General features: G+C 56.4%; 1 protein-coding gene across 4 annotated transcripts in view; it reads left to right on the top strand.

Moving 5' to 3' along the window:
- The window catches only part of LOC122176056 (ankyrin repeat and fibronectin type-III domain-containing protein 1-like), a 133,549-nt gene that overhangs the window by 27,425 nt on the left and 84,317 nt on the right, over positions 1-21,807 (top strand). For all 4 annotated transcript variants that reach the window (XM_042864282.1, XM_042864285.1, XM_042864284.1 and 1 more), the window contains exons 3-4: positions 17,240-17,433; positions 19,787-20,016. In XM_042864282.1, coding sequence (XP_042720216.1) covers positions 17,361-17,433; positions 19,787-20,016 — 303 coding nt within the window. In that variant the 5' untranslated portion in view covers positions 17,240-17,360. The remainder of the gene's footprint in view (positions 1-17,239; positions 17,434-19,786; positions 20,017-21,807) is intronic.

Raw genomic sequence — 21,807 nt, forward strand, 5'->3', positions numbered from 1 at the left:
AAAATTCCTCCTCTATACAGCGACAGCAGCTATTTTTCAGGTTGCAAATAGCTGCGTGCCCTAGAGAGCGTATAAAGGAATATATTTCCTTGATCTCCACAGGTCCTTGATGTGCTACTGAAATCAGATCTGCTATTTAGCAGGTTGGCTGTTATCCCTTTCTACGCTGCTCTGCTTCCCTCGGCTGTTTTGGGAGGAAGGATCGCCGTCAGCAGCAGCTGCGCTGTGTAGGGCCGTGCACTCTGTGCACCCTTTGCACTCTTTGGGGTTGGAGCTGCGTCCCCATTCATCAGTGGAGTTTCACTGTGAGCACAGGGCTGTGTGCACCATAGCCCTGTGCTTGTGCAGGGCGGCTCTGCTGCTGCGTGCTGCCTTGCACAGAGGCCTGTTGGTCACTGTCATCTCCATGCACATGTCACTGCTGTGCTGGGAGCAGTCCAGGCTGTGCACAGGGTCACTGCACACCGTGTTTTCAGAAGGCATTGCAGAAAGCATAGCTGGCCCGCAGCGCAACAGGGGGTTTTGCTGGCAGTAAGAGTTGTGCTTTTTTTGTGGCTTTTTTTTTCTTTTTTTTTTCTTCCCTGTGTTTTGGCAGAATCCTAGCAATAAGCAGTAAATGATTTCATTAATAACCTGCAAAGAGCTGCTCACCAGCTGAGCTGTGGGATCTGTCTGTGCATTTGCTCCTGGACTGAAGGGAGCTGCCAGTGCAGGAGCTGATGTGTTTTGCTGCTCAGTGCCATGGGCAGAGCTGCAGCACGTGGCTGTTGGTGCTGGCTGTGGTGGGCAGAGCCAGCTGTGGTGCTGAGGAGGGGAGCTGAGGTGTAGGTGAGCAACTGCTGTCCCCCCCCAACCCCGACATCCTGCTATCCTGCTGCCTGTGGGCTGCCCTGTCACTGCACAGGGACCGGTGTGCCCGTGGGTATCCCCAACCCTTCTGCCTTTTCTTGCTGCAGGTCAGAGGAGTGCCAGTGGAGCAGGGCTGAGACTCTTCAGTAACTTTCCAGGGTGCCAAGCATCATGGCCCCAGAGATGTGGGCGTCTCAGCTTGAGCTTTGGGGGAAAATAGCTCCAGCTATTGAGCCAGGCATGGATGGTTTTGCCACACCATGAGCTCTGCAGATATAAACATAAGCTTTACTGCCAGCTTTTCGGTCAAGTTGGATGTTTTACAGACTGGGTTCGGCTGCAGTGAATGCTCTCCAGGGATGTTGGAGCAGGATTTAATGCAGGCAGTGTGTTGCTGCAGTGCACAGAGCAACACAGAGCTCGCCAGAAAGAGGCACCCTAAAGAAGGCTATTAAACTGCGGGTATCCACAACATATAATAGGATGCTTGAGCACAGGAGGTCCCATTGGCCCTGAGTGAGCATTTTGGGATTAATTCCTCCTTGTCAGGAGAAGTGCTAGTTCATGCTTTGGCTTCCTGAGCTCCCCAGGCACTCGCACCCCCCTATGCTCTTTTCTGCCAGCCAGGACCCTATGAGGTGTCGGAGGTTGGGGCCCCTGGGTGCTCTGCCCCTTCCATGGGAGCAGGGCCATCTTGCTCTCTGCCAACACGGCTGTGTCTGCACATTCATATTCCTGCTAATGGAGCTGCTGCTTTACCCATTGGTTCCTCTCCCTGGAAAGGGCTCACGAGAGCAACTGCAGCTTTCCCTTTGCTCTACAGAGCCTATTTAGTTTGCACATATTGCCGCAATGATTGCGAGATTTCATCAGATGAGCGGCGCATCTTTCTTGATAGCCTATATAATTTCTTCCAGAGGGATGCATTGCATTAAATCTTTAATGCAGCAAGCTGCTAGGGGAGCGCGCCGAGCCGCCCCGCGTTGCTACTGATCTCATACGTGGCCCTGGTGCTGTTTTGGAGGCTTTGCCTTGCACAGCAGTTGGAGCTGGTGCTGTGAGAGCATCGGTGGCAAAGGGCTGCGTTGCTCTTGTGCTGGCAATCGGCTTTGATACCTCTTTATGGGGACATGGCTGCAGAGCCTTGTGTGGGCCCCGAAGCAGGGGCAGCCCCCTTTAACTGTTGGACCATGAGGCGGCTCCATAGCAGGGAAGGAGCCCACAGAGATGCTTGTGGGTGGGAGAGCAGTCAGTACCTGTAGTATATCCAGCCCCAAATGGAGATTGCATAACCAAGCACGCTCTGAGCTCTGCTTGCCCGGCTGTGAAGTCCAGGGCCACGGGGGCTCGAGCTCTGCCCCATATGGGGTCAGGAAGCACAGAGCTCAGCAGCGAGCTGTGCTTGCGGCTGTTCTCAGCCACGATGCTCCCCACTTTCTGCCTCCACAAGGGTGACAAGGGATCACCACATCCTGCTCAGGGCAAGGCAGGCACGTGAGTGGGAGCTGTTGGTGCTCGGGATGCCATGCTGCTGCTCGGGGACCCTCCGGCTGTGCCAGCTGCTGCCCACGGTGTTGGTGAGCTGCTGCCCCACAGGTACTGCTGCTCTTTGGGCTGCTGGCTTCTAGCTCCTCAGGGCATAGAGCTGTGTCATGCAGCATCTTGGTGCCCTTGTGCATCCTCTGGTCACCCTCGAGGCATCCCTTTGTCTGGTCTGTGCCCGGTGGTGACTTTAATTCTTCCTTGTGCTGGGGAGGTTTGTATTGAAAGAGCCAGAGTGTTTCTTTTCCCTTGGATGTTATTTAGGTTCTGTGCTCTGCTTAGCAGTCCTGGAGGTTTTAATTGCACGGCGAGCATTTGGAAGTTTGAAAGGCTTGTTTTTACTTTATTTTAATTAAATTGCTAGAACCTGGGGGGAAATCTCCCAGCTTAATTTAAACAAGCTGAGTAAATCCAACACCCGTCCGATGATTGCACTGCTCTGAGTTCTGACGTGAGAGGTTAAAATTTGACCCTGGGCTTGAGAGTTTGCAGTCCTCATCTGCATTGTGAGAGGGCTGCATCCATCCACCGTTTGGGAAGGGAGCTGAGGTTTTCACAGTTTGGACACAGAATTATTGGATGGAAGGGAAAAGGCAGCCAGGGGCTGAGAGTGCTGGGTGATACAGCTGCAGTCCCTGCTGGGCTCAGCGCTCCGACGCCACCCAGCCAAAAGCAGAGGCTGAGCCCTGCTCTGAGCAGTGCTTGTCTGTGCCCAGACGTGGCCCAGAGGTGCTGGCAGGGAGGGGATGGGCTGTGGGGAGCTGCTCCTCACCAGGTGGCACAGAGGCTGTCCCTGGGCACAGCTGGCCCCACAGATTGCAGCCCTGCTGCTCTCCAGAGCTTTCTCCCTCGACACAGATTGTTATTCTAAAGAGAGTTGGTGTTTGCTGGGAGGTAATTACAAGAAATAGCCTCCATTTGCTGCGATCTTTGATCATGCTAATAGGTTTTCTGATTTTTGCTTAGGCTTTTGCTAGGGCTTTTTTCTTGAGAGGGGGGGTGGGAGGGAAAGAGTAACAGTTTGGGGCACGCTGAGCTGTCTGCTTCCCAGCTGGCTCTGGGGAGATGATCTGTCACCAGTTGCCCCAGTTGGGCAGGGCCTGGGGGTTTGCATGAGGGCGAGGGGCAGAGCTGTGGTGCCCATGTGTGCCCCTGCCAGCTCCATCCTCCTCTCATTGTTCTGCCTCTGCTTTTCCTTTTGTGGCTTCCTCCCATCACATCACTCAAGGCCAGGTTGGTTGGAGCCCTGGGCAGCCTGGTCCAGCATTAGATATGGAGGTTGGCAGCCCTGCCTGCAGCAGGGAGGTTGAAGCTTGATGATCCCTGAGGTCCATTCCAACCCAAGCCATTCTACGACTCTATGATCACTGCCTGTGTTTGATGCTTTCTCTCATCCTTTTGAACTCAGCAAACTATCTTGCTGGGGAAAGACTGACTAATTTTCTCTTTTTTCCTTAGCAAACCCCCACCGCTCCTCCTGCTGTGTCCTGCCCTTATCTCTCTCTGCAAGCTCCAGCACGGTGTCTGTGCCATCTCCAAGGAGCAGGCACCGGGGCAGGGCTTCAGCAGCTGCAAGCAGAGCAGCTTCAGCTGCAGGGTGCTGCATTGCATCTGGATTCCCTAATGTTGTTAATGCCATCTCTTCTGAGCTTCACGCGCAGGAAAGTGGGCCAGATTACAGGGAGAGTGTGTCTGTGAAGCCTCTCTCTACGTGATTCGGTGCTGTTCCCAGGAAGGAGGATGTTTTGTGCAGCACATCTGGATTTGCTGCTGGAACTGGAGGGCTGGTGCAAGCTGAGTTCTGATGCGGCCATGCGCCAGGCAGACTCCACGCACTGACGCCAGGTATCGGCGCTGAGATTTGTGTGCAGTGCCATAGGAGTGACAATTAAAGCGAATTGCCTGCTTAGTCTGAAATGATAGTGCCTCTTACACTCTGCTTTTTATTACAACTATATTAAAAAGCAGCACTGCCATAGGGCTGTGTCTGCGCCGTATGCGTGCCGGGCCTGGGGCTGTGGCACTTGGCTGGGAGCAGCTGTCCCCATATCACAGCCCAGTCCTGCTGCACACATCCCTATTCGGGGATGGTGCCTGGCACAGAGGGGTGCTGGGGGGGCCCTGGGCCACTGCTTGGCCCCTTGGGATGGAGGTTCCTCTCGGGGTTTTGTGTCTTCATTGTCGTTGTCTGTATGACGCACCGTGGTGTGCTGATGCTGCTGGTCCAGCTGCACGTCGGATGCTCACAGAGTTATTTTGACCCTTCCCTAAAGACCAAAATGACTTTGGGACCTTGGAGCTGTTGGACGACTTTGCAATATGATGTTTTAACAGGGATATGAGTGTGTGTGTGTGTGTATGTTCGGTACGCAGACGTTTAGTAGCTGCCAGAAGTCTCCTGTGCGCTCCTTAGCAACCTCAGGAGCAACCTTCATACTTGTGCTTCTTGTGCACTTGTGCTGCTTGGTTTTGTTCATCCCATGGATTCGTGTTCTGCCCTTTTCTCTGACTGTTCTGCAGTGTCTGATGGTGCTTTTGCACCCAGGGCTGATGGGGTGAGGGAAGTGGTGCCCCATCACTGCGCGTCGTTAAGTGCAGAGTGGAGAAGAAAAAAAAGGATGCTTATCAAAATTCTTCACTGTTGGCTTACCTTGTTCCTGTGAGGTTTCATAGAATTGTTTGAGTTGGAAGGGACCTTTAAAGGCCATCTGGTCCAATCCTCCTGCAGTGAACAGGGACACCCAGAGCTCCATCAGTGCTCAGAGCTCACCTGGCCTGACCTCGGGGGTCTGCAGGGTCACAGCGGCGCCGCCTCTCTGGGCAACCTGTGCTGGTGCCTCACTGCCCTTATCGTAACAAACTTCTTCCTTGCATGCCATTTAAATCCTCCCTTCTTTAGTTGGAAACCTGTTGTCTTGTCACAACAAAGTCTGGCCCTTCCCTCACCCTGCTGGCCCCGCAGCTTTGGGTGCAGCCCCCGATCCCATTGGTTTTAGGGCTGTAAGAGCACACTGCCGGCTCATGCCCAGCTGACACCCAGTCCTTCCCAGCAGGGCTGTGCTCCATCCTTACATCCTCCAGCTTGCACTGATAGCAGGGGTTGCCATCACCCGGCTGCAGACCTCGCGCTTTGCAGAACCTCACGCAGTTCCCCTGGGCGCTCAGCCTGCCCTGGTCTCTCCGGATGGCATCGCACCCCTCAGCTGTACTGAGTGCCCCCCCACAGCCTGCTGCCACCTGCAAACTGCTGAGGGTGCACTCAATCTCAGTGTCCGTGTCACTGGTGACGATGTTAAAGAGCACCAGCTCTTTAACAGGGACACCACTCATCACTGATCTCCATCCGGACATTGAGCCATTGACCACCACTCTCTGGGTGTGATCTCATAACCAGTTCCTTATCCATCAAACAGCCGACCCATCAAATCCAGCAGCAGTCATTGAGCTCTGGGAGCTGTGGCTCCAGGAGAGAGGGGGGTTTGTGTAGCTCAATTCTTGGCATGGGGATCTGAAAGCAAAGCCCTGCAGGAATGATGCTGGCATCCTCTGGTACTGTGGGAGCAGATGAAGCCGTCAGCTCCATCTGACCAATGTCTTTTCCCTTTTTCCCTAGCTGCTGTGGAGGAGAGCTGTTGGAATAAAAGTTGCCCAGGGAAACAACAGAGCATCCAGCTGCAGGTTGCTCGGCAGCACAGCAATGGGGCTGTGAGGACACCCCTGGGCTTGGGGCCGGAGCCATCTGCAGCAGCAGGGATGGTTTCCAAGCCCTGCACCTGGGCACCAAGCGTGGGGCTGTTTCAGGCTGCTGGGAGGGAGCTGATAGCATTTCTGCCTGGAAAATGGGCTGTTGTTGGTTGCAAGCTGAGATTTGTGTCGTTTCCTGGGTCTGCGCAGCCTTCATCTTGTTGGAAGTGAGGGCTTTGAAATGGGAAGTGCTGATCTGTTGCCCTGGTGGGCACGTGCACAGGAATGTGATGGGCTCAGACACTGTGGCACGCTCATGGCTTTATTTCCCCTCCAGAACAGGTGTGAGATGCTTGTGCAGTGTTGTGGCAGGTGTTGGGGTGTGTGTGTGGCTGCACAGAGTCCCAGCCCCTATGGATCCTCATTTCTGTTTTACCCCCTGTCTTCTCTGCAGCTCTTCTTTAAAAAGAATCACAAAACAGAATGAAAACAAAATGATGCACAAACTTAACTACGATTTCATTTAAAGTTTTTCATTCTGCTGTTAAATGGCAGTGGGAAGCTGCCTTTCGCATCACTGAGTACACGGCTGCACCCCCAGCACAGCAGATTGCTAATGTGAAATGAGAGAAATTTCAGCAGCATCTCAGCAGATTGTCTCTGCTTAATGACAGGAGCAGCACTCGGCTGGAAGCTGGTGGCTGTGACAGCGCTGTCCCCAAGGGCTGACCTCAGGGCCTGGGGTTCTCCTCTGCCTCGGAGGAAGGGAACAGCCTTCCTTTGGCCTAAGGGCACCCGGGGAGGGGGCTTGAAAGGTGGAGGAGAGATGAGGCTGCAGCTGGTCCCTCCTGGGCAGGGAGGTGGGATGTGGCAGCAGGGGCTGCAGAGTGGCAATCCCCTCAGGAATCGGTTGTCCATCACACCTGGAGAAGTCCATAGAGCTGTCCTGCTCTGAACTTTCCAACATCAGCCCTCTGCCCTTGCTGGGCCGCGGGGTGCTGGGGCTGTCAGCCTCACTCCTGGGAGCTTGGGTCTGGTGCACACACCCTTCTGCTTTCTCCACATTTCTCCGCGTCGCCCTGTTGTCCCCCTCAGAACGACGCTGCTTTTGGCAAATCGAAAAAATTTGCCTTTGCAAATCGAACGCGATGCCATTTGCAGAGCAAGGCTGAGCACGGCGGCTGGCGGAGAGGCTCCGCGGCAGCATCGCTCCGTTCGGAGGGGAAGGGACAGCATCGCGCCGGACCTCGCTCCGCATTTTTCCTCCCCCCGCTCTCCGCTGCGGCCCCGGCTGACCGCTGCTCCGGCACCGGCGTCGGGCGTTCGGTTCGCTCGCAGCGCGCTCTGCCCGCTCCGTCCCGCACCGCTCCCCGCTGCCCCCCCCCCCCCCCCCCCCCCCCCCCCCCCCCCAACTCCGCTGCCCTCCTTCGGCGTCTCGCCTTTCGCCTCGAATAGTAACGGGGAGCCGGGATGTGCGTGGCGGCACGGCCAGCCCGTGCCGTGCCTTCGCCCCTCTCTTCGCCGACGCGCTGATTTTGGGGAGCCTCCGGCAGCGCTGGAGCCCCTCGGGGCGGGCAGGTGGGCGGCGCGGGGGGGGGCGGGCAGGAGATTCTCCCCCCACCCCGGCGGGGCGTACCCCGCTGCTGCTGGAAGGCGTCGGACTCGGAGCGGGGAGCCGAGGGAGAGGAGGAGAAACAGGGAGGAAAGCGGCGGGGCGGGGAAGCGGACTGCCGGCAGCGGATGGCTCTGAGCGGGGAGGAAGCAATGAATGATTTGCGTTGTTTATTTATTTATCTATTTTAACATGGCATCCACAACGCGGGGATCGAGAGGATGCGAAAGCGGCTCGCGGATCTGCCGCCTCGGTTAGCGCCGCTCGTCTTGGCCGCTTCCCCGAGGGTCTGCGCCGGCACGGCCGGGGGTTTCCGTCCGCCGCCCCTGGATGCACCTCGCTGACTCGACCGGGTTTTGCTCTGCAGGGCTGGAGTGGCGTTTTGAAGCCTTTTTTCCTTTCCCTCTGCCCAGGCGGCGCCCGGCACCGAGGATGCAGAGCTCCCAACGGGGGAGCTTTGGGAGCAGGATTTCCCTCCAAGTCTGCGGCATCCCTCTGCCTGCTGCCAGCGGGAGAGATGCTTTGTGCCGGAGCTCGGGGAGCAGAGCCCAGAGGTGACCTCTGGTTGGATCAGAGCTGCTCGTTTTAAATGCCTGTGCCTCTCCTCGTGCTCAGGTGTTCGGTGAGCTGGAAAATCGTGTTGGGTAGGTGCTGCTGGAGGCAAAGGGTTGGCTTCTGCATTGGAAAACAGGGAGGGAGGAGAACTGGAAAACTCCAAACAGCCACAAGAAGAGCAAGCAGGGATGCTCTCCACCTCCTGTGCTGATCCCTGTGCCATAAGAACAGACCCTCTGGAAATCCATCTGACCAGCTGATGTCCCAGGCATTCACGTTGCTGCTGCTGACCTGGCCAGCATCCATCCCCCCACCTGGCTGAGGACCGGCTCCCTCATCTTGGGCATGTGCTGAACATCCACTTGCTGTGGGGCCATGCAGGCTCGTGCCACCTCTGCCGAGGGATCCTTTCCACAGGGCATTATTATTTTTTCCCCTCCTTCTTAACTCAGCTCTGCAGCAGCTGCCACGTTACAGTAGAGAAGCACGCGGCCTTGAGCTCCCGCCGTGCAGCCTGGTGCCTGTGGACGGCTCAGGCAGGCAGAGCCTCCCATTTCCAGGGCTCACCTTGACTCCTGCCTTGAGCTCACCTTTGGACCTGCAGCGCTCTTTTCCTGGTCCCACACCTGATGGAGCGTGCAGGGCCACGAGTTGGGACATAGCATGCGGGAGCGTGGTGGTGCCCACGGCTGCAGGCGGGCGTGCGCTGGGAGCTGGCGGGGGCCATGGCTTCATTTGGGAAGCTGACGGAGTACTTCAGCCTGAGGAAGTCGAGGACGGAGCTGCGCACAGAGCGACGGGGCCGGCGCAGCGGGAGCTGCTGCTGTAGTGTCACCGAGTGCAGGTATGGGGTGGCAGCCCCCTCCGTCCTGGAGTGGCTGCAGGGTGGGACTCATGGTCCTTGGTGCGCTGCTTCCCCATGCCCTCTGCTATCACCGTGGGCTGGGGATGAGTTGGGAGCTTTGCAAGCAGCATTTCGGTGCTGCCTGGGATGCTGGAGCTTCGGGATGTCTGGTGTCCTGTGTCTCTGCCCAGGGCACGTCTGAGGTGTCGGCGGTGCATCTCGGGTGTCTGCCATGTGACTGCCTGCACGTATACCTGCCTGCTTCTGTCTCCTGCTTTGTGCTGTGCCTCCTCACCCAGCCCCTTGTTACAGTGGCGGGGCTACGCACCGCAATTGTCCTTCTCTCCGTCCTCCTCTCACGCTGTTGCGTATAAAACCCACAGCTACAGAGCCAGCAACAGGTTGCTCCATGGGTGGAGATGGAAGCCTGTGTGCTGGGTGCCCTCCCTGCCTAAGCCTCTGCTTTGTGCAGGGAGGGGTGTGTGATGCTGGGAGCTCACACCCCATGGTGCATGGGAATGCATCAATGTTGTTGTGGTTGTTTGTGGGGAAGGGCTATTGCCAGAGCTGACGCACAGCTGCTGTCCCTGCTGTCCCTGTGTGCCAGTCCAGGCAGAGCTGAGCCTGTGCCAGGTGGGGCTGACACGGAAAAACAGCACTGAGATATCCGCTCACCTTCTTCCCTGGTGTCTGAGCTTCTTGGGCTCTGCTAATGGTATTAAGGAGTTGGTGATCTGTTGTTTGGGGCCCTCCTGCTGCTCTCCGCATCACACCAAGCTGGTGAGACACAGTGCTAGTGCTGCTCCCTTCTTCACTCTGCAATTCCAGAGATATCACCTCTTCCCTGCTCACTCAGAGCATGGCATGTTCTGTCCAGAAGCCTGAAGGTGCTTGCGGCTGAGCTGAGAGCACCAGGCAGTGACAAACATGGAAGCCATGAACCCTGGGTTTGGCTGTGCCTGCATGTGGGGACGGTGCTGGCACTGCTGAGCACAAGCATCCCTGGGGTTTGCTCTGTGCACTTTGTAGACAGGGAGCATTTGCCATATAGCTGTTGTGCCAGCAAGAGGGCAGCAAGGTGATGCTGCTGGGGCCCTGCACTGTGCCACCGCCCATCACAGGGTGCTGTGTTCCCAGACCTGGTTACCCGTGTGAAGGGAGATGCTGTGGTGCATTGCTCTCTCTGGAGCACTAACCATAAAGCAGCACTGCTGGTGTGTGACTCATGTACCAAACTTCCTGGGGTGTTGCTGGGCACAGATGCTCTAACACTTCCCCAGCACGTGAGTGTGGGGCTTCCTGGCGGAGCTCTGCCCCATGGTTCCTGGGAGCAGAAGTTTCCCCACGCAGCCCAGCAGCCCCAGGGCTGACTCCAAGCAAGGGCTGCTCCTGCTGTTGCTGTGTCTGTGCCCTGATGACATACATCTGCTGATGGGAGTCAAAATAAGCGTTGATCAGATCATGGGATGCTCTTGAAATCAGTGTCTCTGTTCACCGAAGCTCCTTCTACAAGTCAATGTGGATGAATGAAACGTGGTGCTCCTGCATCCTGGGCAGTGCCACACCAGGGTGGCCGGACCCCCCAGGGTTGGTGTGGCTCAGGGCGATCGGCTCCAGGTTCTGCTGGGACTCAGCAAGCAACACCAGCACGCAGGGTGCTGCTTGGTGTTATTAAATTCTAAATATAGTGATCCCACTCATTCTCAGAGGACCTAAAAGATATTAGCAGCGTGTAGTTGTGGTATTAAGTAATAAGCCTGCGTTTTTAAATGACACCCACAGAAAAAGCAGGGTTGAGTAAGTCTGCTGGGTCTGGGAATTTGTGCCGTGAGCCAGCAGGGCTCCAACTTGCGCACAGACAGCTAACATAGCAATAGCACCTTCTTGCTCCGTGCTGTTGGCCAAACCCTCAAGTGCTCACAGGTGCTGCTCAGCCTCCTCTTTTTACATACCCCAAAGCAACCAAGCACAATCCTGCCAGGAGAACACTGCCTACTGCCCTCGCTGCCTGCCAGCGCTGCTCTCAGGTCAGACCAACCTCAGCAGTTGCTGAGAAACCCTCCAAAACCCATTATCTCCATGAAATGCTGCTGGATCTGTTCCCTGCCAGGAGAGCCAGAAGCACCCAGGATCTCCAGCCAGGACATGTCCTATTTCTCTGCTGTGAGCTGCAATGCAGAGCCATGCCGTGGTTCACATCTCCTGTGTTGTGTCAGCAGGTGCTCCTCCGCCTTGAGAGACGCTCCGCTGTGGCACAGCTGCCCACTTCATGAAGCTGAAGGGCTGGCAGGTCTCTGGGCTGGTGCACCTAGCAGGTAGCACCTCCCGGTGCTTGTGATGGACTGGAAAAGTCCACCAGAGCCTCTTAAACAAGCAGTTTATTCTCAGTGACTTTTTGCAGCCTTGTAGGAGTTTTATGGCAGAGCTGAATGTCTGAGCTGAGTGGCTGTGGAGCTGTGCTGGTTTCTGCAGTGTGAGAGTCTGCATCATCACAGAGGTGCATTTCTGGAGGCTGCAGTGCTGGGCGAAAGGGCCGTGAGCCTGGGCAGGAATGCAGCAGGGGCTGCGTGCAGCCATGTAGGGCTACATTCTCTGCTTTGTTTCCTGGTGCCAGCATCAGTGTGCTCACCTGGTGTTCTGCATGCCTGGTGTGGAGGAACAACGTAAGGAAAAGACATGTGCAGTACAGAATAGCTAACTTTCACTTTGTTATTTTTGAGCTGAAAGGACTGGACAGCCCCTGGCAAGTTCGTGCTGCTTCCAGAAGTGGATCAGGAAGGAGGAAGGCACAACCATGACTGGCACTCACTGTGTGTGTGTGGTGGAGGCCAGGCTGGATGGGGCCCTGGGCAACCAATCCTAGTATTAAATGTGGAGGTCGGTGGCCCTGCCTGTGACAGAGGGGTTGGAGATTCATGATCCTTGAGGTCCCTTCCAACCCAGGTCATTCCGTGATTTTGTGAGGTACCTCCCAGGCTTTGTCCTGGCTGGAGATCCTGGGTGCTTCGGGCTCTCCTGGCAGGGAACAGATCCAGCAGCATTTCATGGAGATAATGGGTTTTGGAGGGTTTCTCAGCGACTGCCGAGGTTGGTCTGACCTGAGAGCAGTGCTGGCAGGCAGCGAGGGCAGTAGGCAGTGTTCTCCTGGCAGGATTGTGCTCGGTTGCTTTGGGGTGTGTAAAAATATCTCTCCGGCTCTGGCAGCAGTTCTGTGCTCAGGCATGCAGTCATGATGGGGAAGAGGCAGAACTGGCACGTTTTGGGGCTGGAAACTGCACTGAAGGCACAAACCCTGCGTGAGCAGCAGGCAACGTGAGGCAGCTGGGTAAAAATGAAAGCGGGTCTCTCATCTCTGGTTTACAGCCCTGAGAATCCCCACGGCTGCCCAGGGACATCACAACTGAGCCCTGCCAAGTTGCAGTCTCGTGCCCTTCGGTCAGTGCTAGCTGGCGGGGCTGGATTTTAAAAGAGAATGTAAGTGAGGCACTGGGAATTGCTTGAATCTGAGTGAGAAGTTTCCACCTCGCACTGCTCGGAGGTGTTTGTGGCAGCTGTATGTGAGATGTGGCTGCTGCCCAGCTCTGTCACCCGCCTCGCTGAGCAGCCAGCAGGACAGCGTGTGGGTGTGTGTGCATCTGCATTATTGCCACGACAGATCAGTGGCACCTATGTAAGAAATAAATAGTAAGACAAAAAGTGATGGACGTGTCCACTGCTGATGCGTGGAAGCGCTTTGTGCTGATGCTGAACCAAGCCAAGCTGGAAATAGCCCTAAATCCCATGTCAGTGACTCAGCCACAGCCTGCTGGGCAGAAGTTAATCCTGCTGAAGTTCCCTGCAGCAGACATTGGTGTCTTTTGGACTCAGCCCCTCTCCCTCGTGCCAGTGGATGGTGTGGGTGCTGGCTGTGGTGGCAGCTCGCAGGGTGCTGTGGGGCTGCACTCTGTGGCCATCCTGTGCTTGTTCTGCCTGCAGCGGGTGAGCAGAGCCTTGCTGCCTCCATCGCTGTGCTGTATGGCTGTGGGGGTGGTTCTCTGCCCCTTCCTGTCCCCGGGCACTGTGTGTGTCCCCAGGGCACTGGGAAGGCTTGCTGCTTCAGAAGGGCTGCAAAAGAGCCCAGGTGCTCTTAGCATCATCCTTTAGGGTCTGGAGGAGTGTTACATCTGAACCCAAGTGATGATGGGGCGTGCGCTGGCTTTCTTCTCCTCTGCCCAGCTCCTGAGCTCCTTTTGGAGCTAATTGTCAGGGTGGGGATGGGGTTGGGAGCTGGCTGTGTTCTGCAGAAGCTGAAGCTCATCTTTACTCGGATTAGGCGAAAACCCAACAGTCATCCTTTTGTTTGGTGTGACAGCTGGATGGGCTAGCAGGAAGGGGAAGTTATGCTGGCATTAAGGAGAATTACATATGTAGCATGACTGCAGCAAACTTCTCCGGCAGCGAGCCTTGGCCCTGTGAGTCACGCTTGCTAGAAAGACTGCTTGGTGCCTCATTCACCCACTGTGTTGGCACTGAGTCACAGCTGGGTGGGTGGGCAGGTAGGAAACAGAGGCCCCGGCCGCACACACCGGGGGAAGCGGCTCCATGAGGCTCTGTGAACGCCAACAGCTTCTAATTAAAGCGGCAGGCGGCGAGGGGGAGGCTTGTGAATGGAGCAGGGTGCTGGGCTGCGTCCCCGGCTCACCCCCCGGCTGTGCTGACGCGGCAGGGGGCTGGAGGGCTCGCGGTTTGTTCAGTTTGCTTGTAGTTCTCACTGCTCTGATCCGTCAGCAATAGGTGATAAATTACATTAATGACATTAATTACTCTGCTGAGTCTGCTCGGCCCGGGTCGGTAATTGGCGAGTGATCTCCCTGTCCTTACCTTAACCCTGGAGCCTTTTCCATTCTATTTCCTCCCTCTTTTCCTTCGAGGAGGAGCTCTGTGGTGGGGTCAGGCTGCCCACGGGGAGCTGCTGGTGGTGGCACAGATGTTTGTGTCTCACTTTCCAATGGGACAGAACCCGAGCGCGCTGTTTTGCTCAAGGTGCTGCTGACCCAGAGAAGAGCTCTGCGATCGTGTATGAATGTTTACACGGGGGAGAAAAGGCAGGAAGGTCTCAGTGGGTTTCCTTTCACGTTGTTCTGCACTCTGCTCATGCTTTCTTTGCATCTGTCTGGTGGGAACCTCACAACCCAGTGCTGCCGGCCCCTTGGGATGGGGGCAGTGCCATCCGGGCAGCCCTGCCCTCACCCTGCATCCACCCCCCTTCATTACAGAGCACTTCTCAGGGATGTTACTGCAGCATTTTGGGAGCATGAATCCATCCCATTGATCGGGCTTGTGTCCACCTGGCCGCAGTGGGTGCTATTGGTGCTCTGGGGTTCTGGTGCTTCAGATCAAAACCCAGCCCATCTCAGAAGGGGAGGAGGGTTTGAAACAACAACACGCTGTCCAAAACTATGCTTAGGGATATTTTTTTGGCTAAAATGTGAAATGATGACTTTTTGCCGGGGCTTAGCAGACTTAGGGCAGCCTTGCCAATGCTGACCTCAAGGGGTGGAACGCTTGCTCACGCTGCAGAAATGATGGGATTTAAAGCAAACCAGGCTTTCTGCACCGGAGCGTTCAGAGTTTGTGCCCAGCGCGTCTCACCCATGCCTGCAATGTGCTGTATGAGGTGAGCTCAGCTCCATTCTCCTCCTTTGCCCAGGACAAAGCACAGCTCTGCTCTGGCTCTGCCCCATGGCTTCATGGCCACAACTGGGGTGAGAGCACCGGGTGCCGGGCCGATGGCCACGAGAGTCTGCCCTGTGTGTGTGGGCAGGGGCCAACCTGCCCTGCCGCAGGGTTTAGATGCTCATTGGTTCTCATCTCGGCTCTCCCTGCCTCTCAGCATAAGCTGTTATGTGTCTGACTGAGAGGTTCATGGCTTAAAACAAAGAGCTGCGTGCCATTTTCCGGTTTGCTCCCCCCCTTGAAGCTTTCCCGTTCCCCTGCTGAGCATCCCGGCCGCCTTCGGTATCCTCACTGCTGCACGGGCACCGGGGGGAGCAGCAGCTCCGTGTCCCGTCGTGGTTTGCTGCCGTTGGCCCCGGCTGCCTCCTGTCATTGCCCGGCCGATGGCCCCTGCTGTGCAAAGCTCGTCAGCCCGGAGCGATGGCAGGAGAGGAGCTCTGCAAACCAGCTGGTGGAAATCATGATATTTACCAGCACACAGCTGAGCTTTGGGGGAGGTATTTTTTATAGCTTCACATGTTGGTTGTGGTTTTATTTGTTGGCTGTTTTGTTTTGTTTTGTTTTTCTCTCCCTGAACTTGTGAGCTGAATGCTGTTTTGTTGTGGGGTTTTTTTTGTTTGTGTTTTTTTTTTTTTTTTGTGTTTTGTTTTGCTTTGAATCCGTTTCGCAGCCAGCTCAAGGCTGCTGTTGTGTTTTCAGCTCTCCCCTTTGCTCCTCAGCCCCTGGTAGCACCTAGCAGCACAAAGGCAGTTTGGTGGAGGCTCTGCTGGCAGCAGTGTGGGGCTCAGACTGAGCTGCGGTGGTGTCAGAACATCCCCACAGCCCACAGCGGCTGAGCTATCCCTGCTTCACTGGGGCACCACCTGGGTGCTCTGTGGGTCACCCAGATTCATGAGCTCCTGGTTCATGGCAGATTTAGGGGGCGGAGGGATGGATTGAAGGCGAGATGGCTGATGGACAGAGGAGGAAGTGCAGCTGTGAGCCCTGTGCTGTCCCGTAGGAGGGTTAGTTAGCCTGGGGTCATTCCATCTGTGCCGTGGGGGAGGCAGAGGCTCTGTGTTGCCTCTGAGAACAAGGACAAACCAGCCTGGGCCGTGCTGAGAAGGGCCTTTTGGAGGGTGGTTTCTCCCACATTGAAATAAAAGGTGAGGAAAGGTTTGTGGAGACAGTGCTTGAGTGCTGTCTTTCCCTGGCTGACTTGCATTGGCCTTCTCTCTGCCTCCTTCCCTTTTCTCTCTGCTCAGCCCTTCCCCTCCTTCTCTGCAGCAATGAAGCTGTGTGGTGTGGACCTCTCCAGCCAGGACGTGGCTGTGGGGCAGGCACCGGCTTTTCCTTGCTCCAGTGGCTGCTTTGGCTGGGTGGTTTGCTTTCAATAAATGCCTGAGGAAGCAGCACCTGTGCCCTGGGTGCTGCAGAGTGGTCTGTGCTGTGCCATCAGCTTGGTGTCACCCGCCCTCACCCTGTGGCATTCCCAGAGCTGGAGGCAGAGAACCTGGCAGCGATGGGGCTGGCAAGACTTGCGTATGCGCTCTCCTTTCCACCAAGCGCTGAACAGCTGCTGTTGATGGGCTGTAGCTGTGTTGATGATGGCTTTTCTAATTGAGCTGTACACTCCCATCAAGGCTCTTTACTAATGGCATGTGGCAGCCTTGGTAACGCACGGCGCTGGGGCCGGCTCATGAAGCGCACGGTGCTGCACGATGTCTCAGCAGCAGCAGTGGCTGCTGGCCGTGGCACAATGCACGGTGCATCTCCAGCACTGCCTTTGCTTGGGGGTTCAAGTCGGATTCCAGATGGAAACAGGTTAGGGGTTGAAATAGAAATCGTTGTCTGCAGCTCCAAAGTTCTCCTCCAACAGCACGAGTTCACCCCTTTGACCCTCATGTAGTCCATGTGAGCAGCACAGTAGGTACAAAGCAGTGTTAATGTCCCACATGCTGATGGTGCTCTGCAGCAAACAGAGCTGCGTGCAGGCACATTTGGAGGAGCACTGAGACTCACATGCAAGAAAGAAGGAAATATTTGAGGTCTGACAGAATGGCGTGGTGGCAGTGGGATGAGGCACAGAGCTGCAGTGGAGGGTGGGCAGAGCTTTCATTCTCTTGTTCACAATTTGTATCATTTCAGTCCTGGTGCCTCTGGTTTATTTGCTCATTTCTGATTATCCGTGCGTCTTAAGATGGACTGGCTGGGAGGTGCTGAGTGCTCGATGTGCTGTTGGTGCTGACTGTGGCTTGCAGCTCAGGATGCAAATCCCAATCAGAATGCAAAAGGAGAAGGTTTGCCCAATCGGCTGCAGCCTCGCAAGCCAGGGTTGCACTTCGGTGTTGTGCCCCATCCAGGGGCAGCACATGGCAAAGCATCCTGCGGGGAAGGACGTGACTCAAAGCAGCCGCCATCCCTGGGCCTGCAGTGAGCCCTGTGTTCTCTCCTTGCAGATCTCTGGACAGAAAGTTGCAGAGGCCTCTCCTGGGGAAGTCCCGGACGCTGCCCAGCATCCCGCAGTCCCCAGTGCTGAGCAGGATTCCCCTCCTCGACTCTGCAGCGTTCCGGGAGGCGATGCCGGAGCAGAAGCCCTACCAGAAGCACTCAGCCCCTGATGGCCAGAAGGGCTGCACGGTCCCATCTGCTGGTGAGTGCACGGGGGTCTGCAAACCTCTGTCGAATGCGACCTGGTTCTCCAGAGTCACTGCCAACCAGGCAAATCCCAGCGCTGCTCCCTATGGAGTTGTCCTGCTCCCAGATCTGCCTTTCTTGATGATTTTTTTGCCTGCCCATCCTTGAGGCCGTCGTTTAAACTTTTCCATCTTTTGTTACGTTGGTGACAAAGCTAAGGGGGGCTCAGGAGGGCACCCCCACTTGGAGATGGTGCTCAGCTCCAGCCCAGCAAGCTGCTGCTCCTCACTCCTTTGAGCTCTGCAGTGGGCCGAGGTGCCTCTGTGCTCTGGCATGCAGTGGTTTCAGGGCACAGCTGGCTGCCCTCCTTGGGGAGCAGGGGCACAGTGGCTGCTCCACCTTCCCGTGCTCCTGCCCTGGGGATGCACTGTGATGGATGCTCCCCACCCGGGGGTTGGGGTTGGCCTTCTTGGCAACTGAGGCTTTTGTCGTGTTCTGCTCTTGCGCTGATCCTGATGAAATACTAATACGGCTGGCCCAGCTGCTCTGAGCAATTTTATTGGCAAAAGCACTGATGGGCAAAGTGTTTCACGCTTCTGGTGCCAGCAGTGTCACGCTGGGGCCATAGGAGTGATGGGGAAGGTGATTAGCACTGAAACAGAGATAAAGCTCGTGAGCCAGGGCTGGCAATCCAGTGCAAAATAAAACCCCTACAAAGCAGCTGCCTCTGCCCAACACCCTTTGACTTTTTAAAGATTTTTATTATTTTTTTAATCTAACGCCCTCACTGTCAGATTGCTGGAAGCTACCCAGCAGCTGGCCGAGCCCTGGATTAATTCTAATGCTCTGCAGACTGTGCTTTGTTTCCTGATGCTCCTAATTCTGACGCAGCAGGTCTGGGCGTGGGATGGAGGGCTGTGGATGGTTACTGTGCCCATGGGGACACGAGGGATGGGATGGCAGTGGCTGTGCGGGGTCAGGGCTGCTCCCTCAGGAGCTTCAGGGCCATTGAGGCAGGGTGGGCAAGGACAGACCTGGATGCACAGTGGAGATCTGAATCCTGGTACAGAGCAAAGCCCCTGGCATTCCTCGGGCAGCCCATACCAGTGCATCAAGGTTGTTTCAGAGAAGAAATGTTTCCTAATATCCAACCCTGTCGCAACTTCAGGTTATTTCCTCTTGTCCTTGTTTTGGAGGAGGTAAGGTCCTGACTTCCTCTGTGTTGCCTCCCTACACCCACTGTACCCGAGCAGGTGACAATTCCAGAGCAGCTCAGCGTGCTCCCAGCCGTCCCACTGCGGGATGTCATGGGGTGGGGGGTGAATGGGGCCATGGGATGCATGGTGCCCTGCCACTGGGAGCTGCCCCAGCCTTGCAGCCCGATCTGCGTGGGGCTGCTGTGTGGTGGCAGCCAGGGCTGGTCCCGATTGACGTGTTTGTGCCTGGAGTAATCACAGCTTTCAAACAGCTGCTCCTGTGTTGTACGAGCTGACATTTGGAGAGGAGCGGCGCAGCTGATTAAATTCAGAGCAGGGCTAAAAAGAATAATAAAAATAGCTCCTAGGTATTGCACTGCTCCGGGTCGCCTTTGTTGGCAGCTGTAGCCTCTTCCTTTCTCTTCTTCACTCGCCTTCACTCTGGCTGTTTTTCTCCTTAAGGCCTTTATCTGCTTTCAGCTCTGAAGGACTTAGCTCCCCAGCCCTGGTTGCGGTATTGTGCCCCCCAACACCGGGCTGCTCAGAAAGCCAACAAAGCGGTGCAGCCGCAGGAGCAGGCAGCAGCACCAGCCCTCACCACTGCCTTTGTGCTGCTGGCCTGGGTTTTGCAGGGTTGAGCATGGGGTTGCTTTGTTCATTTGTTCTTGCTTTTGAGAAGCAGTTCGGGCTGCGGGGGGGTGAGGGGTGGAAGAGGAAAGTTCACTGTCTGTCAGGCAGCAAGAAGCACGCAGTATCCGTACCCGGGCTGCTTGGGAAGTAGTGATGCTATGGAGATGTCACCTGTGTGCTTTGCCTGTTTTCCCTTTTAGTGCAGCGAGGAATGCTCAGCACTGTCCCAGCCTTGCGTGCTGCAGTGCTCTGTGCTCTGGGAACGGTGGCCCCAGACCCCAAAGAGCAGTGGATGGGTGGAAACAATTGAGAGGAGTTTGCCTCGTTGGGCTCTGATGGGCTGGGAGCTGCTGAATGAGGTGGGAACACCTGGGACTTGTGGCAGGGATGTGAACTCCCATGGGGCAGCACCCAGCCCTCGTGCCCTGCGGTGGGATGCATGGAGGAGGTCTGGGTGGGCATCTCCACCCGCATCCTGGGCACGCAACCAGGGGTGAGCACAGCTCTGACAGGGCGGCTGTCCCTCTGTCCCTCTGTCCTCAGGGGATGCCTGGCGGCTGGAGGACGATGGCATGGACCCCTCTGGCGATGCCCCGCTGCAGCCGCAGCTCCGCACGGCGGTGGAGGACGCCCCGTTCAGCCACTTTCGGATGCGTTCCTTCTACATGCGGAAGAGCCTCTCTGTTGACAACCACTTGGGCTCGCTGGGCTACGCCGTGCATCCTGCTGAGACCAAGGCTGAGCGCGTCCGGACCCGGCTGCGGCGGCAGTTTGTGAGTACTTGGGGTGATGCAACCCACCCACATGGCTTTGCAGAACACTGGCATGGCAGAGGGTTGGCTGTATGTGTGGATGACAAAACAAAAGACATGTCTCTCTCCGGCCTGATGCTGCTCAGTTTGCCCACACCTGCTATGCTGGGCAGGCTCGGTGGCTCCTAGTCGCAGCACTGCCATAGGGTTGGGTGGCTGCTGCTCACCAGGCAGTGCACAGTGCGGGTATCCCCATCGCCTCACCTCTGGTTGCAACAAAAAGGGGCTCAAGGCAAAAAGGAGTGGGCACTGCTCTGCCTCAACACGCAGCACTTGGGCCTTTCCAAGGGCTCGGGGCTGCAGGGTGTTCAGGGAGCAGCCCCCAGCCCCTGGGGCAGCCCTCCTCCCACTGCTCTGCGGGTGCTGCACGCTTCCCATCAATGTTTAATGGGCTCTGCGTCTTCCCTTTCCGACAGACACCTGATATAGAGCATTGTGTGGCCTTCCTCCCGCCTCGTTACTGGCTTGGGGTTGTAATGAGGGCTTGGGTATCCTTGCACTGAAAGGCAGCCGGCGTTGGTTGGAAATGGATGAGGGCTTTGCTACAATGGGAGCAGAACAGGCGCTGTGCGCCAGTGTAACCTGAAGTGCTGTCAGGCGATCAGCCCAGGCTGGCAGGGCTCACCTGCTGCGAGGCATGGGCAGCTGCAATGCATCTTCATAAACCTGCTGCTCCTGGGTCTGTTTGCTTCCCCCCTTCCCCGAGGAAGGGCTGATCCACCTGCTGGCACAGGCTGGGTCTGGAGGCTGCCCCCTGCAATGTGTGGGTTGCTGCATAGGGCTCATTCCTGCCCCTTGCACTGCATGGACCGCACCACTGAAGGTAGTGGTTTGTGTGCTCCCTGGTGCTGATCCTTCCTGTGGCAAGGACTTTGCAGGAGCTGGTTGGGATCCAGCACTTGGGATCCAGTGAGAGGGGACCCAGAGCTGCTGCCCTATGCTGGGGAAGGCAGTGGCAGTATCGGGAATGGCTATGAGCAGCAGCAGCAGCAATAGCAGCAGCAGGATGTGGGGTCTGAGGGACTGCAGGGTACAGCTGGGGCGGTCCTGCTGTGGGGTAAGTAGTGGGCACTGTGCTCTCTTCCAGCTCTCCGTGCTCTGTGTGTGGTTCTTTTTGGCCTCTGCCTCCATGAGGGCTTTTGCTCATCGGTTTTGGGGACCTTCAGCTCTCCAGGGTACATCCACAGGGCTGATAGGAACGTGGCAGGGTTTGTGTATGACTTTTATTTCCTTGTGTCCTTGTTCCTCCATCCTTGTGGCTGAAAGGTGTTGATGCTGTGGCCGGGTGCAGATGAAGCAGGGTCCCCGTTTTGGGGGCTCTGCCCAATGGAGGCTTCATATTTGCAGCACTCATCCATGCTTCTCCGTGAGAGGACTTCCTGCAGCTGGCATGGGAGCCCCTGGGGCCTGCACCCTGTGCCCGTGGGGGTATGGGAGCTTTTCCCTTTGGTGCCAGTGCTGGGGGACTCGGTGGGTGCTGCCTGCAGCCCTGCACAGTCTGCAGAGCTGGTGATGGATGGATCTCTGCGAGCCGCAGCCAGTGGCGTGTCTGCCGTCCCACTGCTGGCATGTGATGGATCTGCATGTAGGGATTACTGGAATTTGCATAATTTGAATTTTAAATGAATTCCGATTTCTGTGATTGTCAGAATGAATTTTCTTTCTGACGAGCCTTCCCCTTGCACTGCTCTCAGGCTGCTGACGTTGGCACAGTCCCCGTCTTTGAGAGCTGGGAGCGTTTGGTCACTGCTG

The sequence above is a fragment of the Lagopus leucura genome, unplaced genomic scaffold (assembly GCF_019238085.1).
Source record: "Lagopus leucura isolate 7727_CA_CO unplaced genomic scaffold, USGS_WTPT01 Super-Scaffold_760, whole genome shotgun sequence".
Lineage (NCBI taxonomy): Eukaryota > Metazoa > Chordata > Aves > Galliformes > Phasianidae > Lagopus > Lagopus leucura.